Source organism: Mirounga leonina, unplaced genomic scaffold (genome assembly GCF_011800145.1).
Source record: "Mirounga leonina isolate KUSES-001 unplaced genomic scaffold, KU_Mleo_1.0 Mir_168, whole genome shotgun sequence".
Lineage (NCBI taxonomy): Eukaryota > Metazoa > Chordata > Mammalia > Carnivora > Phocidae > Mirounga > Mirounga leonina.
The window spans coordinates 17,026,406-17,048,577 of NW_023270426.1; the positions used below are offsets into that span (position 1 = coordinate 17,026,406).

At 44.0% G+C, this 22,172-nt stretch overlaps 1 protein-coding gene across 3 annotated transcripts in view; it reads left to right on the top strand.

Moving 5' to 3' along the window:
- Positions 1 to 21,876, top strand: part of SLC22A4 (solute carrier family 22 member 4) — a 41,402-nt gene extending 19,526 nt beyond the window's left edge. For 2 of the 3 annotated variants that reach the window (XM_035014094.1, XM_035014096.1), the window contains 7 exons: positions 6,297 to 6,468; positions 10,772 to 10,898; positions 14,147 to 14,247; positions 15,351 to 15,565; positions 16,663 to 16,845; positions 19,118 to 19,253; positions 21,608 to 21,876. In XM_035014094.1, the coding sequence (XP_034869985.1) occupies positions 6,297 to 6,468; positions 10,772 to 10,898; positions 14,147 to 14,247; positions 15,351 to 15,565; positions 16,663 to 16,845; positions 19,118 to 19,253; positions 21,608 to 21,683 (1,010 nt within the window). In that variant the 3' untranslated portion in view covers positions 21,684 to 21,876. The remainder of the gene's footprint in view (positions 1 to 6,296; positions 6,469 to 10,771; positions 10,899 to 14,146; positions 14,248 to 15,350; positions 15,566 to 16,662; positions 16,846 to 19,117; positions 19,254 to 21,607) is intronic. The other variant, XM_035014097.1, reaches the window with a different exon arrangement.
- The last annotated feature ends 296 nt before the right edge of the window (positions 21,877 to 22,172 follow it).

Below are 22,172 nucleotides of genomic sequence, written 5' to 3' on the forward strand. Positions count from 1 at the left end.
GCGAGCGCTGGGCGGGGCGGGGCGGGGCCGCAACGGGCGAGCGCTGGGCCGGGCGGGGCGGGGCGGGGCGGGGCGGGGCGGGGCCGCAACGTGCGAATGCTGCCCAGTTTCTCCGCAGCGCCGTAGCGCTCTCTGGCGTCCCAGGGCTAAAATAGTGAATTCTGGGTTCCGAGTAAAATAAACGAAAGCTTGGGGTCTAGGCCTTCTCTTTTGCCCTCTGGCTCTAGAGAAGGGTTGACAAGACTCTGTGATAATAATCTCATTTTAAGGGACTTCTCATTAATTCGGGAAGCTGAATTACTCCCATTCTCAAAACGACACAGAAACGGATCATTCCTTGTTCTACTTTTTAAAAATTGTAAAGCTTGACAGAGGCATAGGAGATAGGAAAAGGGAGGGAAGCAACAGTGCTAGCCAAAGGAACATAAAGTGGATTCACCTGGTAGTGAGGACCCTGCCAAAAAGATGCTGGTTTAGGAGGAAATGACCACTCAGGACCAATGACACTGACCCTGTCTGTACTCCAGCTCCCCCTCACCATCTCCTACTGTTTCCCAGGAATAGTGCCTCCAAGCTGTCCACCGCCTTCTGGGTAAGATGCCAGGGACTCCTTCTTTATCCCTCGTAACTACCTGGTCAAATTTATTTTGCACTGTTAACTGCCTTCCTGTCTTGACCCATCCACTAATTCAGTATTTTCCTAGTACTCCTAACATCAACCTCCTGTGCAGTATTTGTGCCAACATGCTGACCTGTTTAAAACTTCTGCTTCCTCTGGTGTCTAGATGTGTGCTTCCTTTCCAGAAGTATGTAACTGATGGCATCCTCCTTTATAATTCTGGCTACCTGAAGAAGACTCAGGCAAAATTGAAATTTAACTCTGTCAATCGTGCATTCTTTATCAGCCACATATTTTTAAAGTGTTTTTAAATTGAGATACAATTGGGACGCCTGGGTAGCTCAGTTGGTTAAGCGTTTGCCTTCGGCTCAGGTCATGATCCCAGGGTCCTGGGATCGAGTCCCGCATTGGGCTCCCTGCTCCGTGGGGAGCCTGCTTCTCTCTCTGTCTCTCATGAATAAATAAATCTTTAAAAAAAAATTGAGATACAATTTGCATACCGTACTATACACTCTTTTAAAATGTGTAGTTTAGTGGTTATTAGTATATTCGCAAAGTTGTGCAACCATCAACTCTTTGTAACTGCAGAACATTTCCATCACCTCCTGGAAAACCCGGTACCCATTAGTAGTGCCTCTCCGTTTTCTTCTTTTCCTAACCCCTGGGAACCACTAATCTACGTTCTGTCTGTATGGTTTTATCTATTCTGGACATTTCAGATAAGTGAAAACATACAAGCTGTGGCCTTGTGACTGACTTCCTTCGCTTGATGTTTTCAAGGTTGGTCCATGCTACAGTGTGAATCACTATTCCACTGAATGGATTTACTACATCTTCCTCATCCATACATCAGTTGATGGACATCTGGGTTGTGCCCACTTTCGGGCTATCAAAAATAATGCTACTATCAGCATTTGAGGACAGGTGTTTTGTGGATATGTGTTTTCAGGTCTCTTGGATATGTACCTAGGAGTGGAGTTGCTGGGTCGTATGGTAATTTTATATTTAACCATTTAAGGAACTGCCATACTGTTTTTCAAGGGGATTAGTTGCATATTTTTTGTTCTTTCCTCCAAGGCAGAACTTTTGCCTTTCTTTGTATTTTACTTTAATGTTACCGTTATCTTATTGTGTTCAAATTATAAGGTACCTCAAAGACTTCAAGGGATGAGATGGAATATAAATACATTAAGAGGATGCAGACATTTACTGGCACCCCATGTTTGCACTGTACTGTGTGAAGAAAGGCATTTTGGGATATATGTAGAGATAGCAAGGGTTACTTTTAACTAGAATGATCTCTTTAGGTTCATGAGAGGAGAGAGGAAGGCCTGAGTAGGGGAATATCTGTTAGTTTGGAGAGAGTTCTGAGTATTTCCAGGGAGCAAAGAGAGGTTCTACTGTCTTCCATTGGGTCTTTTGGTCAAAGGCACTGTACTTTCTTCATTCCTCTGACATTCAGCACATTTCAACTGTTTGACCAGGATAAGAGAATTAGCTCTTCCTGAGCACCTACCACATGCCAGATACTCTACTAGGCTCTTTCTATATGGTATCTCAGTCCTCATAATAAAGACCTCCATGAAGTAGGACTTATCAAAGTCACTCTAGTAGCAAATGAGTGTCGAGGAGCCCAGGCTCTCTGCAGACGCCTCTTTGCACATGACCTCACTACTCACAACCCAGGGGGCCCTGGGTCCTATCCCATAGCCTGGCAACTGTACCATCTTCTTATTTCTTGAGCTGGGGTCTGCTGCAGGCTTCTGTTGGTCATTCATGGAGGACCAGATCCTGCCTTCAATGTGGAATGGATTCAGTGGTTCCTGGAATGATGACCAGAGAAGGGCCTTGATCATTGTGGAAGTGAGCCTAGCCCTCTCTGAGTCACTCCCTCTTGGAGAGAGAACTTGGATTGGGGTGGTAGTGACAGGCAATGAACAAACACTGTTGATCAGGACATGCCGTCTGGCTTAGATGACAGAGTTCACTCCCAAGAGACACTCCGCGGCCCAACCAGACCAAGACCAACTAGGAGCAAAACCCTAGAGGGTAAACTAGCCCAGGACAGGCATCCTCAGTCAGCAGAGCCAGAATTCACTGCTGTCATCTGTTCGGCAGCTGCATACCATGGAAGGTTTGCAGGAATCAGGACTCCTCTTCTAGTGCTCCTCAGAGATGGCTGGTCAGCTATCAGCTGGTTCAAATACCAGCTCAGGAAGGGAACAGGGAAATCCTCACTTCTTGAAAGGAGGGCATATCCTGACCCATCTCCCATCAGTGTCTCCCTTAGGAATCTCAGTTGAAGAACTGCTTATAAGGCCCAGGTTTTGCCTCCAGATGATTTTTTTTCTGATGGTATCCATAGTTCAAACAGATCAGGCTTAAATCCTTGCTGCCCCACCTACTACCTATGTGTGAATTGAGGCAATTTGCTTCACTCTTTAAGTCTCAGCTGATTACGCGTAAAACAGAAGTAATATTCATTCTTTTTTTGTTTTTTAAGATTTATTTATTTATTTTAGAGAGAGAGCGAGAGAGCAAGGGGGAGGAGCAGAGGGAGAGAGAGAAACTCAAGCAGACTCCCCAATGAGCACAGAGCCCGACGTGGGGCTCCATCTCACGACACTGAGATCATGACCTGAGCCGAAAACCAAGAGTAAGACGCTTAGCCAACTGTGCCACCCAGGTGCCCCAGAAGTAATATTAGTTCTTGCATGATTACTGTGAAGCTTCCAAGAGATCATGTATGTAAATACTTAGTCTAGGACCTGGCTCGAAGTGCCCGCTCAAAAACGAATGTTAGCTAGGAAGACGATGATAATGATGTGCTAGGAGGGGTGGCTGTCTAAAAGTCAGAGGGCAGGAAGTCGTGCTAACAAGGAACTCTTCAGGGTCGTGCCATCCATGTTGCTCCCCGGAAAGGCAGAGGGATAGATTTAAAACTCTCTGTCCCCCATGGGTACTGTGCAAAGTCAGAACAACTCTGTTCTGGCCTGAGACCCGAGCTTAGAGACAGAGGTTATCCAGGAATCCAGTGGTGTCTCTTCTCTCTCTTCTCTTATCAGGGTCACAGAAGCATGGGGGAGCCCCCTTGGCCTCACGATTCTACAAGATTCTCACTTAGTCCTGTGCACTTGCTCTTTTCCGCAACCAAATCCTCTGCTGCTTCACTTCTGAAACTCTGCTTAGGAACGAAGTGCCCCCTATTTATTCCCACATCATGATAATGACAGCCAAAGTGTTTAGAAACGTGGCATGGTGAGTCTGCCTATGGAGTGGTAGGAGGGTCATTACTGAGGTAAGAAAAGATTTGGAACTAACACTCGTGATCCTCAAAGAAGTCAGGCCCTGTGTTTGGAAATTAGTGGAGAGGCTGAAAAGTGCCCTAGGTGGTTAGGCCTATTGCCCACAGTCTGAAATGAGAGAAGCACATCATTATTGGCCATTTCTATCAGTTTGGTTTTTAGAAATGGCTGTTCAAGAGGAAACCACTGAGGCACAACTCTCAGTTATGTTGAGTGAGGAAGAAATGGGCTGGGGATAAGGAACAAGTAGGCAGTGAGAATGGGAAATTAGCCAAATATAACTGACCCATGAACAATGGGGGGTTGGGGCACTGACCACCCTTCACCCACACAGTCGTAATCCACATACAACTTTTGACTCCCCCAGAACTTAACTACTAATATCACCTACTGTTGATCAGAAGCCTTACTGATAATGATGTGGGAAACAAAGGCAGAAAAAAATTATTAAATTTCCTTACTACCTACAGCCCATTGACAAGTCCTTGAAACAGGCAGAGTGACATTCCTCTAGGGACTCAACTGCCTCGATGTTAGTACTTTGCTAAGGGCAAAAGACAATCCTAGCCCGACCACCCCCCCCCCCTTCCCCCCCCCCCCCCCCCCCCCGCCAGGATCCTGTAAGTCTACTTTAACATATAAAAATTCCTTTAGAAATTTCCTTTATCTCTAAACCCCCCAAGATATGTGTTGGTAATCATCCCTCAAGCATATGGCCCACAGGGTCTCATGACTAAGGTTTTATTAGACGGTAATAAATGACCCTTTCCCAACAATAGCTAGCCCCCTCAAGGTCCAGGAAACCTTGCTTCCCACTTCCTTAGAGATTTACACTATCCCTAACCCCCTCGCAACTTGAAAGTATATAATGGGCCGCTCCTCATGAACCTGGTGCGGCTCTTTCTGCCCATGGGTCCTGTCCAAGTGCTTGAATAAAATCACCTTTTTGCACCAAAGACCTCTCAAGAATTCTTTCTTGGCCATCAGCTTCGAACCCTAACGTTCTTTCATACATCAACAACATACACAGTAGACGAACACATATTTTGTATGTTATATGTATTCTATACTGTATTTTCAAAATAAAGTAAGCTAGAGAAAAGAAAATGTTATTATGAAAACCATAAGGGAGAGAAACACATTTACAGTATCGTACTGTATTTATTGAAAAAAAATCCTTGCAGATGTGGACCCTGTAGTTATCATACTGCTCCTCTGGAATTAGCTCTTAATTCCTTAGCCTGTGCACAGGGCATACAAATACAACTGAGAAAATATCTCCTGAAAGACAAGCCTGAATGGTCCTTTGAATGCTCTGTTTGTGTTTCCTGGACTACTCTTCTGTAGCGGTGGGCAGATCCCAAACAAAAAGCAGAGCTGTTGCCATTGGCCAGATCTCTGCCTCAGGGGCAGAGGACCAAGAGCGGATTCTGGAAAGGGCCTGGAGCTCTGTGCCAACAGAGGAGCTTGTTCTTGGACGCCCCCATTGCAACCGGGAGCTCTAAGAGGCAGGCATATCTCTAGAAGACTTGGGGCACTGAGCAGAGCAAGAGCCAACAGCCACCTGTGTGTCCTCTCCCAAAACAGGGCCCAACACCAGGCAGTCTTGGGCCTTTGCGGTGTTCTGGGAAAGCTCTGTGAAGTTCCCTGTGTGTGTGGCCAACTCGAGAGCTGCCACCTGCTGGGCCAGCAAAATGGCTCCTTCTTTCTTTCCTTGGTCTGAATAGACTGTGTCTGCCTGGGGCTGATCCCTGAGTACAATGTGGCTGCAGGGAATTCAGCCCTGGGTGTCTGCGGAGGGGGGGTGGGGGTGGGTAGGGGGCTGCTCTGTGTACCTCCGGAGTCAGCTGGATCCTATTTATCAGCTCTCGGGGCTCAAGGGTGGCTGATGGTGTCCTAATACGATTTTGTTAACTCTGAATTGTCCACTGTTTCCTGAGACCCCGTGTCTGTTTGTTTCTGGTGGGGAAATGTGGGAAAGGCTACATGCATCGTGACCCCACAGAGCCCTTCAGAAGAGCCCCCACTGTCTCCCGGGAAACCCTGTCTGCTCCTCACCTTGGGCGCTTATTTTGGAAACGGGGCATTCTCAGAAGAGATGACCTCTCGGGGCTGGGCATGAGACAGCCATAAAAAGATAAATGTGTGGCTCCTTTAAAATCTCATGAAAACTCATCCTTCTCTAAGGCGACAAGTCTTGGGTCGCTTCCCACTTTCCTTCACGCTGATCACGCCTCCTCTGGGCCATAAGGCAAACGCCTTTTCCCTTTTCCCAGTAATTGTAGCTCGAACTCCAACTGCCAGGTAATGATGTAAAACGGCAAATCTTAAAGTGAGTTAAAATGCTAATACTCCTCCCTTGTTTTGAACAGGAACAGAAATTCTTGGCAAGTCAGTTCGTATTCTATTCTCCACGTTAGGAGTGTGCACATTTTTTGCAGTTGGCTACATGCTGCTGCCGCTGTTTGCTTACTTCATCCGAGACTGGCGGATGCTGCTGCTGGCGCTCACGGCGCCCGGGGTGCTGTGCGTCCCGCTGTGGTGGTGAGTGTGGTTCAGTCCCAGACAGCCCCCCGCCGTGGCCCGGCATGCCTGGTGCTGGCCCTCGCGCGGGCTGCGTGGTCCCTGTGGAGCTGGCCTTCGAAGCCCGGGGCCTGTTGGCCTCGCTGCGGGTGGGCCTGTGTGCCCCGGTCTGATTGTCCACAGTCCCACAGAGCCCCGCTCTCAGGAAACCCGGCCCTTCTGAGCCCTCCCCCCGGCCCGTCCCCTGTAGGTTGTTGATCTTGTTTTTGGACATGGTACCCATGGATTTTGCTGTTTCCAATTCTGCCCCACCCTGCTCTGTTGACACCTTTCTCTCTCCAGGAAATCTCTTTCTCCTTCTGGATTCAATTCATGTAATTTCCTCAAGCTTCCCTATCACGGGGTGATTAACATCTGGGATGTGCCTGTTTATCTGCTTTGTCTTTTTTTTTTTTTTTTTCAGACTTTATTTGTCAGAGAGAGAGAGCACAAGCAGGGGGAGCAGCAGGCAGAGGGAGAGGGAGAAGCAGGCTCCCCGCTGAGCAGGGAGCCCGATGCGGGGCTCCATTCCAGGACCCTGAGACCATGACCTGAGCCGAAGGCAGACGCTTCATGACTGAGCCACCCAGGCACCCCGAGTGACCCAGATTCTGACCATAACTTAACTGAGCCACCCAGGCATCCCTCTGCTTTGTCTTGAAGGGCGAGAGAATTCTTTTCATTTAATGAGTTGTTAGAGAAATGTTCTCTCCTTCCTCGATCCTGCCACCCAATTTTGACAAATCAGTGTGGGATTAACCAAGTTTGGAGATACTGGCCCCAGTTTCACCCAATATGACTATGTGGGAAATTTCAGGTGAGAGAAGAGATTAGAATAATGGAATAAGGTCCCAGCTGCACCTTCTTTTTGGGGATTCCCCATTTCTTTTGTTTTTGTTTTGGGTTTTTTTTTCTCCCTTATTTAAGCAAGAGGAAAGGGGATTTCTTCTACTGGTGGGTCTCTCTCTCTCTCTCTCTTTTTCTCTCATTAACTCTTCTTGATTTGGTTTCGTGATATCAATATCAAATCTCCCAACGGTATAGGTTTTACCGAACTGCTTGATCTCTACCTGCTTACACACAATGAAAGTTTCTTTGACCATGGTTTAAAAACTCATGATTTAGACTAGTCCTCGTGGTTCCCTGACCTTTGCACACAGCCTAGGAATTTGCCAGAAGGTCCTTTATCTTGCTGCAACTGTTAGGCAGCCTTAGAGGCCGACAGGTAGCACATTTTGTCCTTGTTGGACCAGTTAGCTTGGGTTGGACCACTCCCAGTTACTGTCTTTTTATCACATCTAAGACTGCTATCGTTTTTCAGTGTAAATTCTTGGCATGGATGTGCCTGAGAGGAGAAAGCAATTTTTCCCTCAGTTGCCTGGAATTTGAGAGACAGTGTGTTAAAGGTTAGATAACTATTCTGATTTGGAGATCTCCTCTGCAACCCAGTCTGAGGGTCAGGAAAACTTATGGTAAATAAGGACAGGCCACTAACTACAGAGCTCCGTCTCCAAGGAAGCACCCCAGATTTACAAGAGCAGGGCAATTTTCTGGAATGAGAGCCATCATGATCATCATCATAATCACCAACATCAGCTTTGTCACATCTTCTGACCCTCTTTCCACAATTCCCTTGCTGACTGAATTTATTGTGAAAGATGTTGGTGACCAGAGGTTCTCTCAAGACACAAGACAAGACTATTCAAAGGTTATTTTCTGCCTCCTCAGATGAATGATGTTAATTAATAATCTGTGATCCCTGGCTCTAGCTGCCATTTTGGACTAAGAGACCAGTACTTCTAAAATATGTTATAAGCAACCTTATTACTGTGTGATTCTATCAGAGGGAGGGAAAGAGAGAAGGAGAATAAAAATAAAAGGGCCCTGACTGACTATAAGAGATTAGTAGGGATTTTAATTTCTAGGGCTTGGACCTTTGCTTCAGGTCCCAATATTGCAGCAAGGAACAACCCTGATAGGTCAGCCCCTGTGGTTTCCAGTAGAGACAGTCCATCCCATGAGGAGCTGCCTTACCCTTGCCCTAAGGAGAGTTCTTCCTTCTGTTGCCCCCGAGCTGGCTCGTGAGCGCTCCGGGCTGTGGGCACGCTGTACCAGGGACAGGACTGCCCCAGACAGAGGACAGCCCCGGAACCAGCACACAAAGCCGTGTGCTTGTCCTAAAAGTTTAACGACAGTCTTACCATTTTCCTGTAAAACAAAATCGCTTTCTTACGAACACCTCATTCCTGAGGGTGGGACATCCTGAAGCCATGCTCGTCAGTCTAGGTGGGCTGGGGTCACGCAGGGTTGGCTTGGGGCTGCTGGGCTCCCTGCTGCCTCCTCAGTGTGTGATAGAGACTCTCCAGCAATGCCCTTCCCCCTGTTCTATTTGAATTCCATCTACAAAGAGGCTATGGTGTACAACCTCGTTTGGTGCTCCCCTAGCTTCTGCAGCCATCAGCTAGACTTAATACTCCGTGCAGCACAAAAGCCATGGCCGAAGGAGAGATCGCAGCACCCTGAGCATCCCGGGCGGCAACTGGGAGTAAACCAGAGCCCTGCAGGTGGTTTGGGGATTTTTTTTATATCTCAACTTCCCTTATAAGGTTTGGCAAGAACGGACCACAAGTATGAATGGGGTAACTGTGTAGGGGGTGGGGAGGGAGCCCATAGACGCAACATGGGGGAAGCTTTGCAATATCCAGCCGACTAGACATTAAGGTCCATGAGGGCCCTTAGAGCCTGTGGGAAGAAAGGTTGGGTATTTCTTTTTTTTTTTTTTTAAAGATTTTATTTATTTATTCATAAGAGACAGAGAGAGAGAGAGGCAGAGGGAGAAGCAGGCTCCCCGCTGAGCAGGGAGCCCGATGTGGGACTTGATCCCAGGACCCTGGGATCATGACCTGAGCCGAAGGCAGACGCTTAACAATCTGAGCCACCCAGGCGCCCAAAGGTTGGGTATTTCTAAGAACAACCTTGTGGGGCAAAGGCATCGTTCAGAATTAGAAGGGGGTATACATGTACATAGGCAGGAAGCATACAGTGGCTGGGAAGTAGGAGCTCTAATTCTGCACTTTCGCAGTAGCCTCTAGGCACACGCACATACTTAAATAAATGAAACGTTCATTTGCTCGTTCACGCCAGTTACACGGGCTCAATAGCCACACGCCATTATCGACTACGATATTTGGCAACACGGCTACAGAGCAGTGCAGAAAGCTTTCTGGACCATGCAGCTCTACTTACTGAAGGTCAGTGACCCAACATCATCAGAGTTACCACAGGGACCAGCTAACGGCATCTTCCAAAATGACAGAAACTGGGTTCCTGTTTCAACCCATGTGCTAGTCGGCTGGGGAAGGGAGCTGAGGCTTGACCATTTGATAAGTTGTGTTTTGCTCTGAGGTTAATTGCTGTTGAGGCTTTGGAGGGGCCCGTTTAATGATAGGAGGCCTCTGTATCTGCTACATGTAGTGTATTTTCTAGGATCACTGAGCACTGACTGATAGGTAAGGAAAGAAAGAGCTGGCAGAAGAATGGCTAAGAGATACTGAGAAATAAAAAGTAGGAAAGAATAGAAAAATATAAATAAATGTAAGTATGAGAAAAAGAAATAAGAATAGAAAAAATAGACAAATTAGGAAAGAATACAAGTGAATTGTATGTAATAAAAAAAATTAAGTTTCTAGACATTAAAAAAAAAAAAAAAAAAGACAACATTGTCTCCCAAAGCCTCGTTTGGTTACTCACTGCCCTGGGAATCTGAGAGCTACAGGAACAGCCCACAGGGGGGTATCCGTGTATCCACCTTCTCCTCTGACCACAAGAAAAGCCCAAAGAGCACGGATGTCTTGGCCACCTTTACCTGGTAAACTTCTGACCATCGTCAGCTGGGACACTAGGAATTCTCTAAGGGATGGATGCACTGAAAAGATACTAGATTGTGTTTCTTTAAGAGCCACAATGGTTATTAAGTTTGAAATGACTTTCTCCCACTGCCTGGCTTACAGTACCCACAGTTAATGTTACCCCTTATGGTCTGGTCCTGCCTTCAAGTACAACTGATGATCAATCAGCCCTGTGATTTGATCAGAACTTTGAAACTTGGAGGTGCTTTTATTTATTCCTATTATCAATGGAAATTTTATGAGGCCTCCTTCCTGATTTTTTTTAAATAGACAAATTATAATCTTACAAAATAAAAATTATTTGGGGGCAACTTACGGTGAATAGTATTAAACCTCACTATTGTGAAAAATTATAAACCATGAAAAATTTATTCCAGGTTTATTCCCGAATCTCCCCGGTGGTTGATATCCCAGAGAAGATTTAGAGAGGCTGAAAGTATCATCCAAAAAGCTGCAAAAATGAACAACATAGCTGCCCCGATGGTGATTTTTGATCCTGTGGAGGTAAGCATTTGCAGATGTGTCCTCTTAAGGTCAGCTATTCATTCTTGACTTAATTTAATCCAACGTGTGCCCACTGTGTACCAGGCTCTGTGTGAGTCCTTGAGACACCATGATGATTAAGTGCTAAGGTGAAATCCACCTCAGAGGGCTGCGGCGGAATTAGGTGCAATCATATATGTAAACTGCTTAGCCTATAGCAAATGTTGATGAAATACTAGTCCCCCTTGCCTTCGGCAAGTTTTATCTGCAACTCTTTATTGGTATTTCACCATACTACTGGTGCAGTTACATACCGGTGATCTTTGAAGGTCCAGATGAAGTGGAAAAAATGTGGTTGGGGGTATTCCATCCATGGATTTCCCCCACTGTACTCTGAATCAGGCCACAACTGCTGAGGAAGCTGTGTATGCCTCTAGTCTTGCTGTGTCGTGTCTACAACCTAAAGGCATGAAGGCACAGGCTCGAGGGGTCACCCCTGAAGGCAGGAGGCCACGAGGGAAAGATGATATTCTGTGGAAGCAGCCCTACTTCCTGACAGTCAGTGAGGACCTCAGTGTCTCCGTCCATGCCCTGTGCTGGGTCCTAGAGAAAATAACAAAAGTTAGATACAGTTCCTATGCTTAGGGAGCATAGCATGTAGCTAAGAGGGTCAAGAGGATTAGATGTAACATAAATGATACCAGGAGGGAGGAAGTACTAAGTATCCAAGGTGTGGATGCTGTGTACCAGCAGAGAAAGGGAACGGACAGACTCTGGGCTGAAAAGCCAGGTCCAGACCAGGGGGTGGGGGCTTAGATGAATGGAGAGGATGGGGGCAGGGCATTCCTGGCTAGGAGAAGGTTAAGGGACTGCTCAGGATAGCCCAAGAAAATGGGGACAGCTGCAGAGACAGTATGCCTGCCCCACACTCAAGTCTGCACAGACTCAAGTCTGGCTCCCCCAGAAAGCAAGACGCTGCGGAGGGTGGTGGGCATTCCTCGGTTCCATCCCCGGCCTTTGGGACCTCTGACAGAAGCAGATATCCTGGCAATAGCCGAAGGATTAATTACAGGGCCATGAACCCAAGTTCTCAGAGGGCTGCCAAGGCAAATATCTCTTAATCCTTTGCTCTTCAGATCAAGAATTCCATTCCCAGCCTTAGATAATTTATTGGACATCAGGGGTGGCCAGTGGACTCTTCTGCATCTCAGGGTGGTGCTGGTTGTTGATTGATGTTTATTGCGTCTGTGATCTGATTCCTGTCTTTCAGGAACTTACAGTTTAGTAGTGGAGATCAGACCTACATGGTTGAAAGCAGTCATAAAACATAGAAGACATAGTTATGGGCAAATAAGAGTAAAGTTCAGTGTCAAAACACATGCTTCTGAAAGCACCTCATTTCTTCCTACCATCAGGCACGTGGAGCCTGAACTGGACGAGCCCGCTGAAGGCAAGGGAGCTTGTGCTCATCTCTGATGCTCACCTCCTGGCAAGGCGGGGCGGGGAGGGGGTCCTCTTCAGGAGAATCCACAGAGCCCTGTGCTAGCCACATACAGCCTGCTCAGAACGACAATGGAGAGTCTACCAGATGTCAGGCACAGTGTTGAGCTTATTTGATGTTCACACAAGCCATAGGTACTCTAGGCCCTTTTTTTCAGGAGAGGAAATCGAAGTACAGAGAAGTTAAGGAATTTGCCCACAATCCCATAGCTAGAAATCTCATTAGGTCTCTCTGGTGCCAAAGTACATGTGCTTAACAGCATGTACTTATCTCATGTTAGAGGCAGTGGGCAGAAAAAAATATAGAGTAGTGTCATCTAGGAAAGCTGTCTTGGGCTTCTCTGGCTTTCCTTCTGAAGCACCTTTAGCCTGCTCATGGCGTCTGGTCCAAAGGTATTTTGGTGACTCCATACAGTCACAAGTACTGGATACAAGACTATTCTTATCCTGAGTTTTCTAAAACTGGCTGTTATCAAAATCACCCAAGGGGGAAATAAATCACCCAAGTAACTTTAAAAATATGAAGTTGTAGGCTTCAGGGCCCCAGGAAAGATTCAAATTCAGCAGGCCCCAGGTGGGACCTGGCAAGCTGCATTTTCATAAGGGCCCCGTGGAAGCACCAAGTGTTAGCGTGGGCCTGATGCACAGGTCCTATCCGTGCATGGCACCACTTCCAGAACCCTCCGTGAAGACTTCTAGTTCCCACTAGTTTATTCAGGGGCTTTACTTTGGTTGTGATAATAGGGTTATGCTGCCAGGGGCATGTTCTGGGGCTGTACACTCCAAATCATGTAGAAGAAGAAAGGTAATATGTCTGTGAGCAGCAAGAGGGAGTGTCTGGTTATTCTTAGAAAGAAGGAGGCTCATATCTGGGGAGCACCTGCTACAAAGGCAGGTCCATCAGTCTCATTCCTTCACAGGAGACACTCCTTCCTAAGCCTCTTATTGCACACACACCATATCCCAGAGAGATTCCACACCTCAGAGCCTTGTAATTTTTTTTTTACAAGTTCCAATAAGCTTGGTTATCTAGATTCCTACCACATGGCAAGTTAAATTTAGTAAATTAAAAGTAAAGGAGGGAAGCCCATTGACAGCGGTAAGAAACTGCCACTAGCCAGATAGTTAGCATATTTTCCTCAATGGTGCAGTCATAGTAATAATTATAGTTAAAATGGGATTGGGCATCTACCATGGTTCGAGTACTATGCTAAGTTTTATATATATATATATATATATATATATATATATATATGCTCTCATTTAATCTTCTCAACTCCCAATTATTATACCTTTTTAACAGAGAAGTAAACTGATGCTCAGACCTCTTACCCAAGGTCCCTCAGTGAACCCAAAACTGTTCTGACACTGAGACAACAACAAGAAAAATACAAAACCAGACATGGACCTCAAGGCAGTTGGGGCTGTTTGGCCCTACCCACTCCCTGGGTCCTAAGGGTCACAGCTCAGTGTGATTTGAGTCACCACAGTGATGACCATGAGTCAAGAAAAGGCTGTTAGCCATCAGGCTTTATATAAAGAGGCACTGAAGCCAATTCTAAGGCTCTGTCTAAAATGGGCCACAAGTATTTTAAAGTGTTAGAATAAGCATCATATACGTGGATGCCCTTATTCCCCTCAAATTCCAGACTTCTGAGCATATTCAAGGTGAAGGAGCATTATATGCATAATAGGTCTTTCCCACATTGCCATGGTTGAAGATACCTCCTCATTACCTCTTAATCTCATGGTTGTTTGCATTATTTTAGCTACAGGAACTAAAACTGCCAGGTCAGCAGAAAGTTTTCATTCTGGACCTATTCAGGACTCAGAATATTGCCACAATAACCATCATGTCCTTGCTGCTCTGGTAAGTAATAAGTGATCTATGAACGCGACACGTAGCACCTAAGTATACAACTGATTTTCTCTAATTCACAGCAACATCAGGGCAAGGACTGAGTCTTCCTGAAACAAAATAAAAATTATAGAATTCTAAGTTATTTGGAAGTGCCTCCATTCAATTCATGGAACATGGATGCTGAAAAAAAAGTCACAGGGAACAATATTTAAGCCTGCAGTACTGTGGCCCACAGGGAAAGGGTCCTTCCCCTCCTAAAGTAATTGGGATTAATAGTAATAATGTTGCTGGTGGCTGAAACTGAGAAGCTAATTCAACTCCTGCTTCCTGACGCTGTATTAGCAATAGAACAGTGACATAGAACAACAATGTTCCTGAAAACATTTTCTAGATATCCTCTGCTTTTTGGTCATGTTAATCATTAAGCAAATTTCTGCACAAAGGAGCCTGCAAGATGCAGTTATTTTTATACAGAAGAGCTTTGTGGTTCCGTGGAAGTTGACTGTAAGGACAGGATATGCAGTGTGCACTCTGTGATACTTTGAACCACTATGGGACTCTCATTCTCTCCCCGAAAGTGAGTTTTAATAAATCGATTGGAATTCACCGAAAGTGAATCCCACAGTATTGACTAGGTGTCCTTGTTTTTCTTTTCGGTAAGAATACAACCTGGATTTTGTGTGCACTGACATGACTGACGGTTTTTCTTCAAATAATAGTTGTAAGGGAACGAGGATGTACAAACTGTTCAGGAAATATTGAAATCTGAAATTAACTAGACCAGGGTAGGTGTTGTTGAATGTTGGTATAGCTAGACTAGCGCTGTCCAAGAGAACTCTCCACAACAATGAAAATGTTTTATGTCTGAGTTGTCCATCGTAGTAGCCACTAGCCACATGCGGTTATCAAGCAGGTGAAGTGTGGCTAGTGTGACTAAAGAACTGAATTTTTAATTTAATTTCATTTAAATTGATTTACTTTTAAAAGGCCATATGTGACTAGCGGCTACTTACAGGACAGAAAGATGGAGACAATTCCTTGACCACCATGGAATTATGGAGTGGTTCAAGCTATCCTCTTGTCATTTTTGCCTTTTTTCTTTTGTCTTTCAGGATGCTAACCTCAGTGGGTTACTTTGCTCTGTCTCTCAACGCTCCTAATTTACACGGAGATGCCTATCTGAACTGTTTCCTTTCTGCCTTGATCGAAGTTCCAGCTTACATCACAGCCTGGTTGTTGCTTCGAACCCTGCCTCGGCGTTACATCATAGCTGGAGTACTGTTCTTGGGAGGAGGTGTGCTTCTCTTAATCCAGTTCGTACCTGCAGGTAAGAAGTTAACCAATATTAACAGCTTACCAGAAAAGATCCACACCTTGACTGGACTAATCATTAGTCACTGCACCCTGTTTGTGATGCCCTTACATCATAAGCTCTTCGTAAGTCCACCGGACAAACGACAGCTAACTACATAATTTCCTGTGTTCATAACAACTCCCCTGAAATGGGGGTCGGCCTCAGAGCATCAGACATCACTGCCTGAGAGGAAGACAAATGCCATCAGTCATCCCCTTGGTGCTTTCAGACCTCTTCCCTGAGGAGCATTTTCCAGTTTGCAGCGTGTAGGACATGCCAGTTCTGATATTAAGTCAGTGATTTTTAGGGTCTGTGATCCTGAAGTAGTTAAAGAGCACCCTGAATACATTTGCTTCTTTTTTCTCCTTATGCCTAACTTTCTCATATTATTAAAATGTTGTCAATAGATCACTGATAACATAGTATTAGACATAGAAACATATATTTCTTTAATAAGAATAAACAGGATAGAAAGGATTGATCCTTCTCTTTGAAGATTAAACTTAACTATATTAACATGCTAACAATTTACCATGAAACCGTTGTAACAAAAGTGGACAAAGGTCACTGACTGCCTAAATGATCTAGAGTAACAGTTGAGCAAAACAGAAAGCAACCCCCCGCTCTCCATCTTCGCTTGTGTCCGATTATTAAGATATTTGAAGAGAAAGTGTTTCTTGGGAATATCTTTCTGTCTTTCTTTCTTTCTTTCTTTTTTTCTTTCTTTCTTTCTTTCTTTCTTTCTTTCTTTCTTTCTTTCTTTCTTTCTTTTTTTTAAGAAAGAGAGAGGGGGGAAGGAGAATGGCAGAGGAAAAGGGAGAGAGAGAATCTTAAGCAGGTTCCACACTCAGCGCAGAGCTGGTGCGCAGGGTTTGATCGTACGATCCTAAGATCGTGACCTGAGCTGAAATCAAGAGTTGGAAGCTTAACCGACTGAGCCATCCAGGTGCTCCAGGAATATGTTTATATTATAAAAACATTGCTGTACAGGCAAAAAGGACAATGAAAGAACTGAGTTACAAAGTCTTACTTCTAAAAGCACTTCTGTTTACGCTGGGTCTCTTTTCCAGATTACAACTTCTTGTCCATTGGTCTGGTGATGTTAGGAAAGTTCGGGATCACCTCTGCTTTCTCCATGCTGTATGTCTTCACTGCAGAGCTTTACCCCACCCTGGTCAGGAACATGGCTGTGGGGGTCACATCCATGGCATCCAGAGTGGGCAGCATCATTGCTCCCTACTTTGTTTACCTCGGTGAGATGCATCTTGTCAATTTGTTCTTTTTTTAAATATAAAGGAATAGATTTTTCATTGTGAAAAATGCAAACAGCACAGAAAGTACTGGAAAAATTACAAGTTCACCTCTTCTCTCCCGGCTCCCCAGACTGCAGCCCTAGAAGTAGCTAATATTAACATTTTGGTGAGTAGCCCTTCAGACATTTTGTTTTGCAAAACATATATATACACAATAAAATTAAACACATAAACAAAATTATATATATTGTTTCACAACTTTCTTAACATTGTATCATATATCGCTTTTACCTTCCTTTTAGTTAGTATATATTCTTCCAATGTATGTATATACATAGTTTGTTTAACTAGGCTCAATGGATGGACATTTAGGCCATTTCCAGGTTTTTGTTATTACACATAACACTGGAATGAACATTCCTCTATCCCCCTAAGGCCCTTTGTTCATTTAATTACATACACTTGGATTCATGAATTGTTGGAGCAATTTAAAATTTTCATAGATATTGCCAAACTGACCTCTAAGTATTGTACTAATTTACAATCCAACTATCAGTATATGAGAGTGCTATTTCTCCATATCCTAACAATGGAGATGATCCAATTTTTTAATCATTTGGTAATCTGTTATCTGAAAAATGGATATCATTATTGCTTTCATTTCTAATTCTTTAAATAAAGTTGAGCATTTTTTTAAGATTTATTTATTTATTTGCGAGACAGAGGGAGTGCAAGAGCACATGCTCATGTGAGCTGGCGAAGGGATAGAGGGAGAGAATCTTCAAGCAGAAGCCCTGCTGAACGCAGAGTCTGATGCAGGGCTCGATCTCAAAACCCATGAGATCATGATCTGAGCTGAAATCAAGAGTCAGACACTTAACCGACTGAGCCGCCCAGGCGCCTCTGATTTGTGAGAGTTCTTTGTAATCGAAAGAAACTAGCCCTTTGCATATATGTTGTAAATATTTTTCCTAGTTCATCATTTACTTTAGATTTTATGATATTTTAGGAAGTTTTAGTTTTTATATAGTCAGATTTCTCAATCTGGAATAACACCACAGGGGGGCTTCAGTGGGTTGCTCAATGGTTGTGGGATCTCACACTCCAAGCCTAAGCCCCATTAAGGACTCTGCCAGTGAGAGATGCTGATAACGTGTCCTTATTCTTCCTAGTCATCCGTTGGTTCAAACACACTGGTTCTGATTGGTTCAAACACGCACACAAACAAATACTCTATCAAAATCCTCAGCAAAGGTACACCCTAATCTTTGCAGATAAAGTGAAACATTTTCTTATCTTAAACATACTCTGCATGGCTACCCTGAATAAGCCCTAAGAAAACACATTATAATATAGAATGGTGTTGTTTTCCCTTTGTTCCTCCCTCTACTTTCAAGCCACGCTCACTTGGTCTAAGGTGGACCATTGGTTACGTAAGGAATGGAAGAGTCTGAGACAGATCTTTCTGTTCCACAACAGCTACTCCTGTTAGTGACATAGACGCCTCAGAGAAGCTTCCAGATTAATGTTTTCTGACAAATAAAATCCTTGGGTGTGCTATTCCTCTGTAATCTGTTTGCAGAAGGGAAGCAAAATGAGGCTCTATTATTCTCCTGTCCAAGTAACACCAGATAGTGAAGAGGTGGAATGGTTCTTGCAATTACATTACAAAACCAAGACACGTAAATGTTGCAAAAAGAAACCAAATCCAGGTATAGTGCATTCACTGTGCCTGACATTTAGTGATTGAAATTGGATTGGACATATTACTTAGGTTTTTTTTTTTTAATTTTTTTAAGAGTATCATGGATCTTTGGACCTAGCAGTCCACTGCAGCCTACTTACTAGCTCAGGCAAAAGCAATGGTCACACCAGTCATCATGGCCAGTACCTGTCCCTGCGATATCCTTTTTCTCCTTGATGTCCGCTCATCCCCCATCTCTAATGACTTCCACCTTGAGAGGGAAAAGTTGGTAGGCGAAGACTTCCATCAAAGGAACATCTGTCACACATGGTTAAAGAGTGGCTTGGAGAATGCCAACCGGCATGGAAGACCTTATGATAATGCAAAATCACGTAGGGAAATGATTATGGGAATCTCAGAGGTAATGGCTTCTACCAAAAAGAAACTGTGATCTTTTGCATACCTTTTTCCTTCTGACAATGTTCAGGTTTAAAACTGCTCTCAAATACTGTTTGCCACCATTACAAAATAATTCCCAGGGACATCTGGAGAATCCCCGTATCTAATTGATGTTCTTGTGCCTTCCAGGTGCTTACAACAGAGTTCTGCCCTACATCGTCATGGGTAGCCTGACTGTCTTCATTGGAATCATCACCCTTTTCTTCCCGGAAAGTTTTGGAATGACTCTACCAGAGACCTTAGAGCAGATGCAGAAAGTGAAAGGGTAAGTGGAACTTTAAAAACTGGTAGCAAAATTCCTCAAAATTCCTCAGAATAAACATGCAAGAATAGCCAGGAAATTTCTGAAAAAGCAGAGTAGTAAGTAGAGAGTAGCTCTATCAGATAATAAAGCATATTACTAAGCAGAGGTAATTAAAACCATTATGATAAGGGTGTAGGAATCGAAATCGCTGGAATAGAATAGAGTTCAGAATTAAATCCAAGAAACTAGAGAACTCAGTCTATGCAAAAGTTGCAATTCAAAATCAGTGAGAAAAATTAGATTATTCAGTAAAGGGTGTTAGAGAATTCAGCTAGCCACACTGGTTAAATAGAAAACTTGCACCCTTCTCCAGAATAAATACATCAAGATAAATTGCAGAGTGACTAAAAATGTAAAATCATAAATGTACCAGAAGAAAACATATGTTATTTTTGTTATTTTTGTAACCTCAGAGAAGGCCTTTCTGAGTGTGATATGAAACGCAAAGAGACGTAAAGGAAAAGATTGCTACGTCTGATTATGAAACTTTAGAAGTTCTTGGCACAGCAAGAAAGGAAACCATAAATAAAAACAAAGGTCAAAAAGCCAGGGGAGAAAATATTTGCGATACACAATATACACCTGGGGCTAATACAGCTAATATACACGAAACTCTCAGCAGTCAGTGGGAAAAAGACAACTCAGTAGGAAAATTGGCAAAGGTCATCAACAAGCGGTTAACAGAAATGGATGTTTCAGTGGCAGGTATATACACGAAAAACGATACTTGTCCACATTAATAAAGAAATACAAAATAAAAGAATTTAATCTTTTTTTTTTTTTTTTGGCCTATGAGATTGTATGAGAGTTTTCCCTCCTGATACCCACCACTTCTGACACCAACTAGGTGCCTTACAATTTCATTCAATTCCAACACTAACCACCAGAGTTTGCATCAGAATCCGTAGGTTTTAGAGCTTAGTCCCACAAGACTGCCCTCCCTTCAGATGTCAGTGGTAAATATCAGGTCCCCAGGTTATCCACACTTCTATCCAACGTGGTTTCTTTTTTTTTTTTTTTAAAGATTATTTATTTGACAGAGAGAGATACAGCGAGAGAGGGAACACAAGCAGGGGGAGTAGAGAGGGAGTAGCAGGCCTCCTGCCGAGCAGGGAGCCCGATGCGGGGCTCGATCCCAGGACCCTGGGATCATGACCTGAGCTGAAGGCAGACGCTTAACGACTGAGCCACCCAGGAGCCCCTATCCAACGTGGTTTCGAAGTCTGGTGTTTCCACAACCCCCTTCCCCCACTCAAGTTCAGTAATTTGCCGGAATAACTCACAGAACTCGGATAACACTTTCCTTACCATTTCAGGTTTATTGTAAAGGATACATACGAACAGCCAGATGAAGAGATACAAAGGCTGAGGTCCAGAAGGGTCCAGAGTGCAGGAGCTTCTGTCCCTGTGCAGTTGGGGAACACCACCATCCTCACACATGGATGTGTTCACCAATTCAGAAGCTCTCTGAACCTTAGTGTTCAGGGGGTTTTATAGAGGTTTTATCACGTAGGCATGATCAATAACTAATCCAACCTCTAGCCCCTCACCCCTCCTTGGAGATTGGAAGGTGGGGCTGAAAGTTCCAGGCTTCTGATCAAGGCCTGATCTTTCTGGTGACCAGCCTCCATCCTGAAACTATCCAGGGGCCCCCCAAGAGTTGCCTCATTAGAATAAAGGACAAGATGATCCCTATCACTCAGGAAATGACAAAGAATTTAGGAGCTCTGAGTCAGGAACCAGGGACAAAAATCGAATATCCTTCTACAGTATCACAGATTGGCAAACAATTAAAGATGAGTGAATTTGTAGGAGAAGTTGAGATTCTAGAGTGAAACTGCCTGGCTTAAATCCCAAATCTAGTGAATGAATTTGGGAAAATTGCTTAATTTTCACTAAACCTCGGGATTCACATCTGGGAATAGTTCATATGGGGAAACAGTTCATATGGCTATCATGAGGTTCTGTAAGATAATGGGTCTTTAGTGCCGGGCCATGAAGAACATAAATCTATATATGAGTGGATGATTCTGATCCCTGACAGGACATGTATAGCAAAGTGTGTGCCAAAAGTTTGTGTTCTTCTAATGATAGGACTATTTCAATATCAACTTCAGCTTGCTGAGAGCTTCATGTTTACCACTCCATCCTTTCCTCAGGGAAACTGTGGAATTAGAGAATACAAGCTCTAGACTCCTGAGCTATTATTAGAGTTATAGTCATGGACTGGTTAAGTGTTTTCCAGTGTCAGTCTAGCATTCTGAGGAGGAGAGTCTTGAATATTTAATTTTCTTTAGCACTTACTTTATTTTCAGGTTCAGGTTTAGGAAAAAACCAAGAGATTCAGTAGAGAAGGAAGAAAATCCCAAAGTTCTAATAACTTCATTCTGATAAGATCTCCACCCCATTTGGTGACCTGAAAACCAGCTGCATCAGACTCTACGAGGAAACCAAAGCCTTTCCTGAGGAACTGGACCAAGCCTGACGATGAACACTAAGATGACTCTGCTATTGAGAAACGCTTGTCATAGAGCACACTCCAGATATAATCTCCTTAATTTTAATAAAAAACCATTTCTAGAGAGTCCACCTTCTTAACGAATTCGATGAAATGGGTTCATACGATTTTTTGAAAATTGTGTGGGTCAAGGACCAGTAAATCCATACAAAGATTAACACTCATTTCCAAACATACAAACTCTATTCAAATAAAAAGAATGTCATTGTATTAACACAACTATCAGGTGACAACACTATGTGTGTGTATGTGTGTAAGTGAACCAGCACATTCAAAATTACAGTCGTGTTTGAAGTGAACTCATATACTGCTGTAACTAAATGATTAGATGCAGTATTCCTATTCAGAAAATTTTATACAAT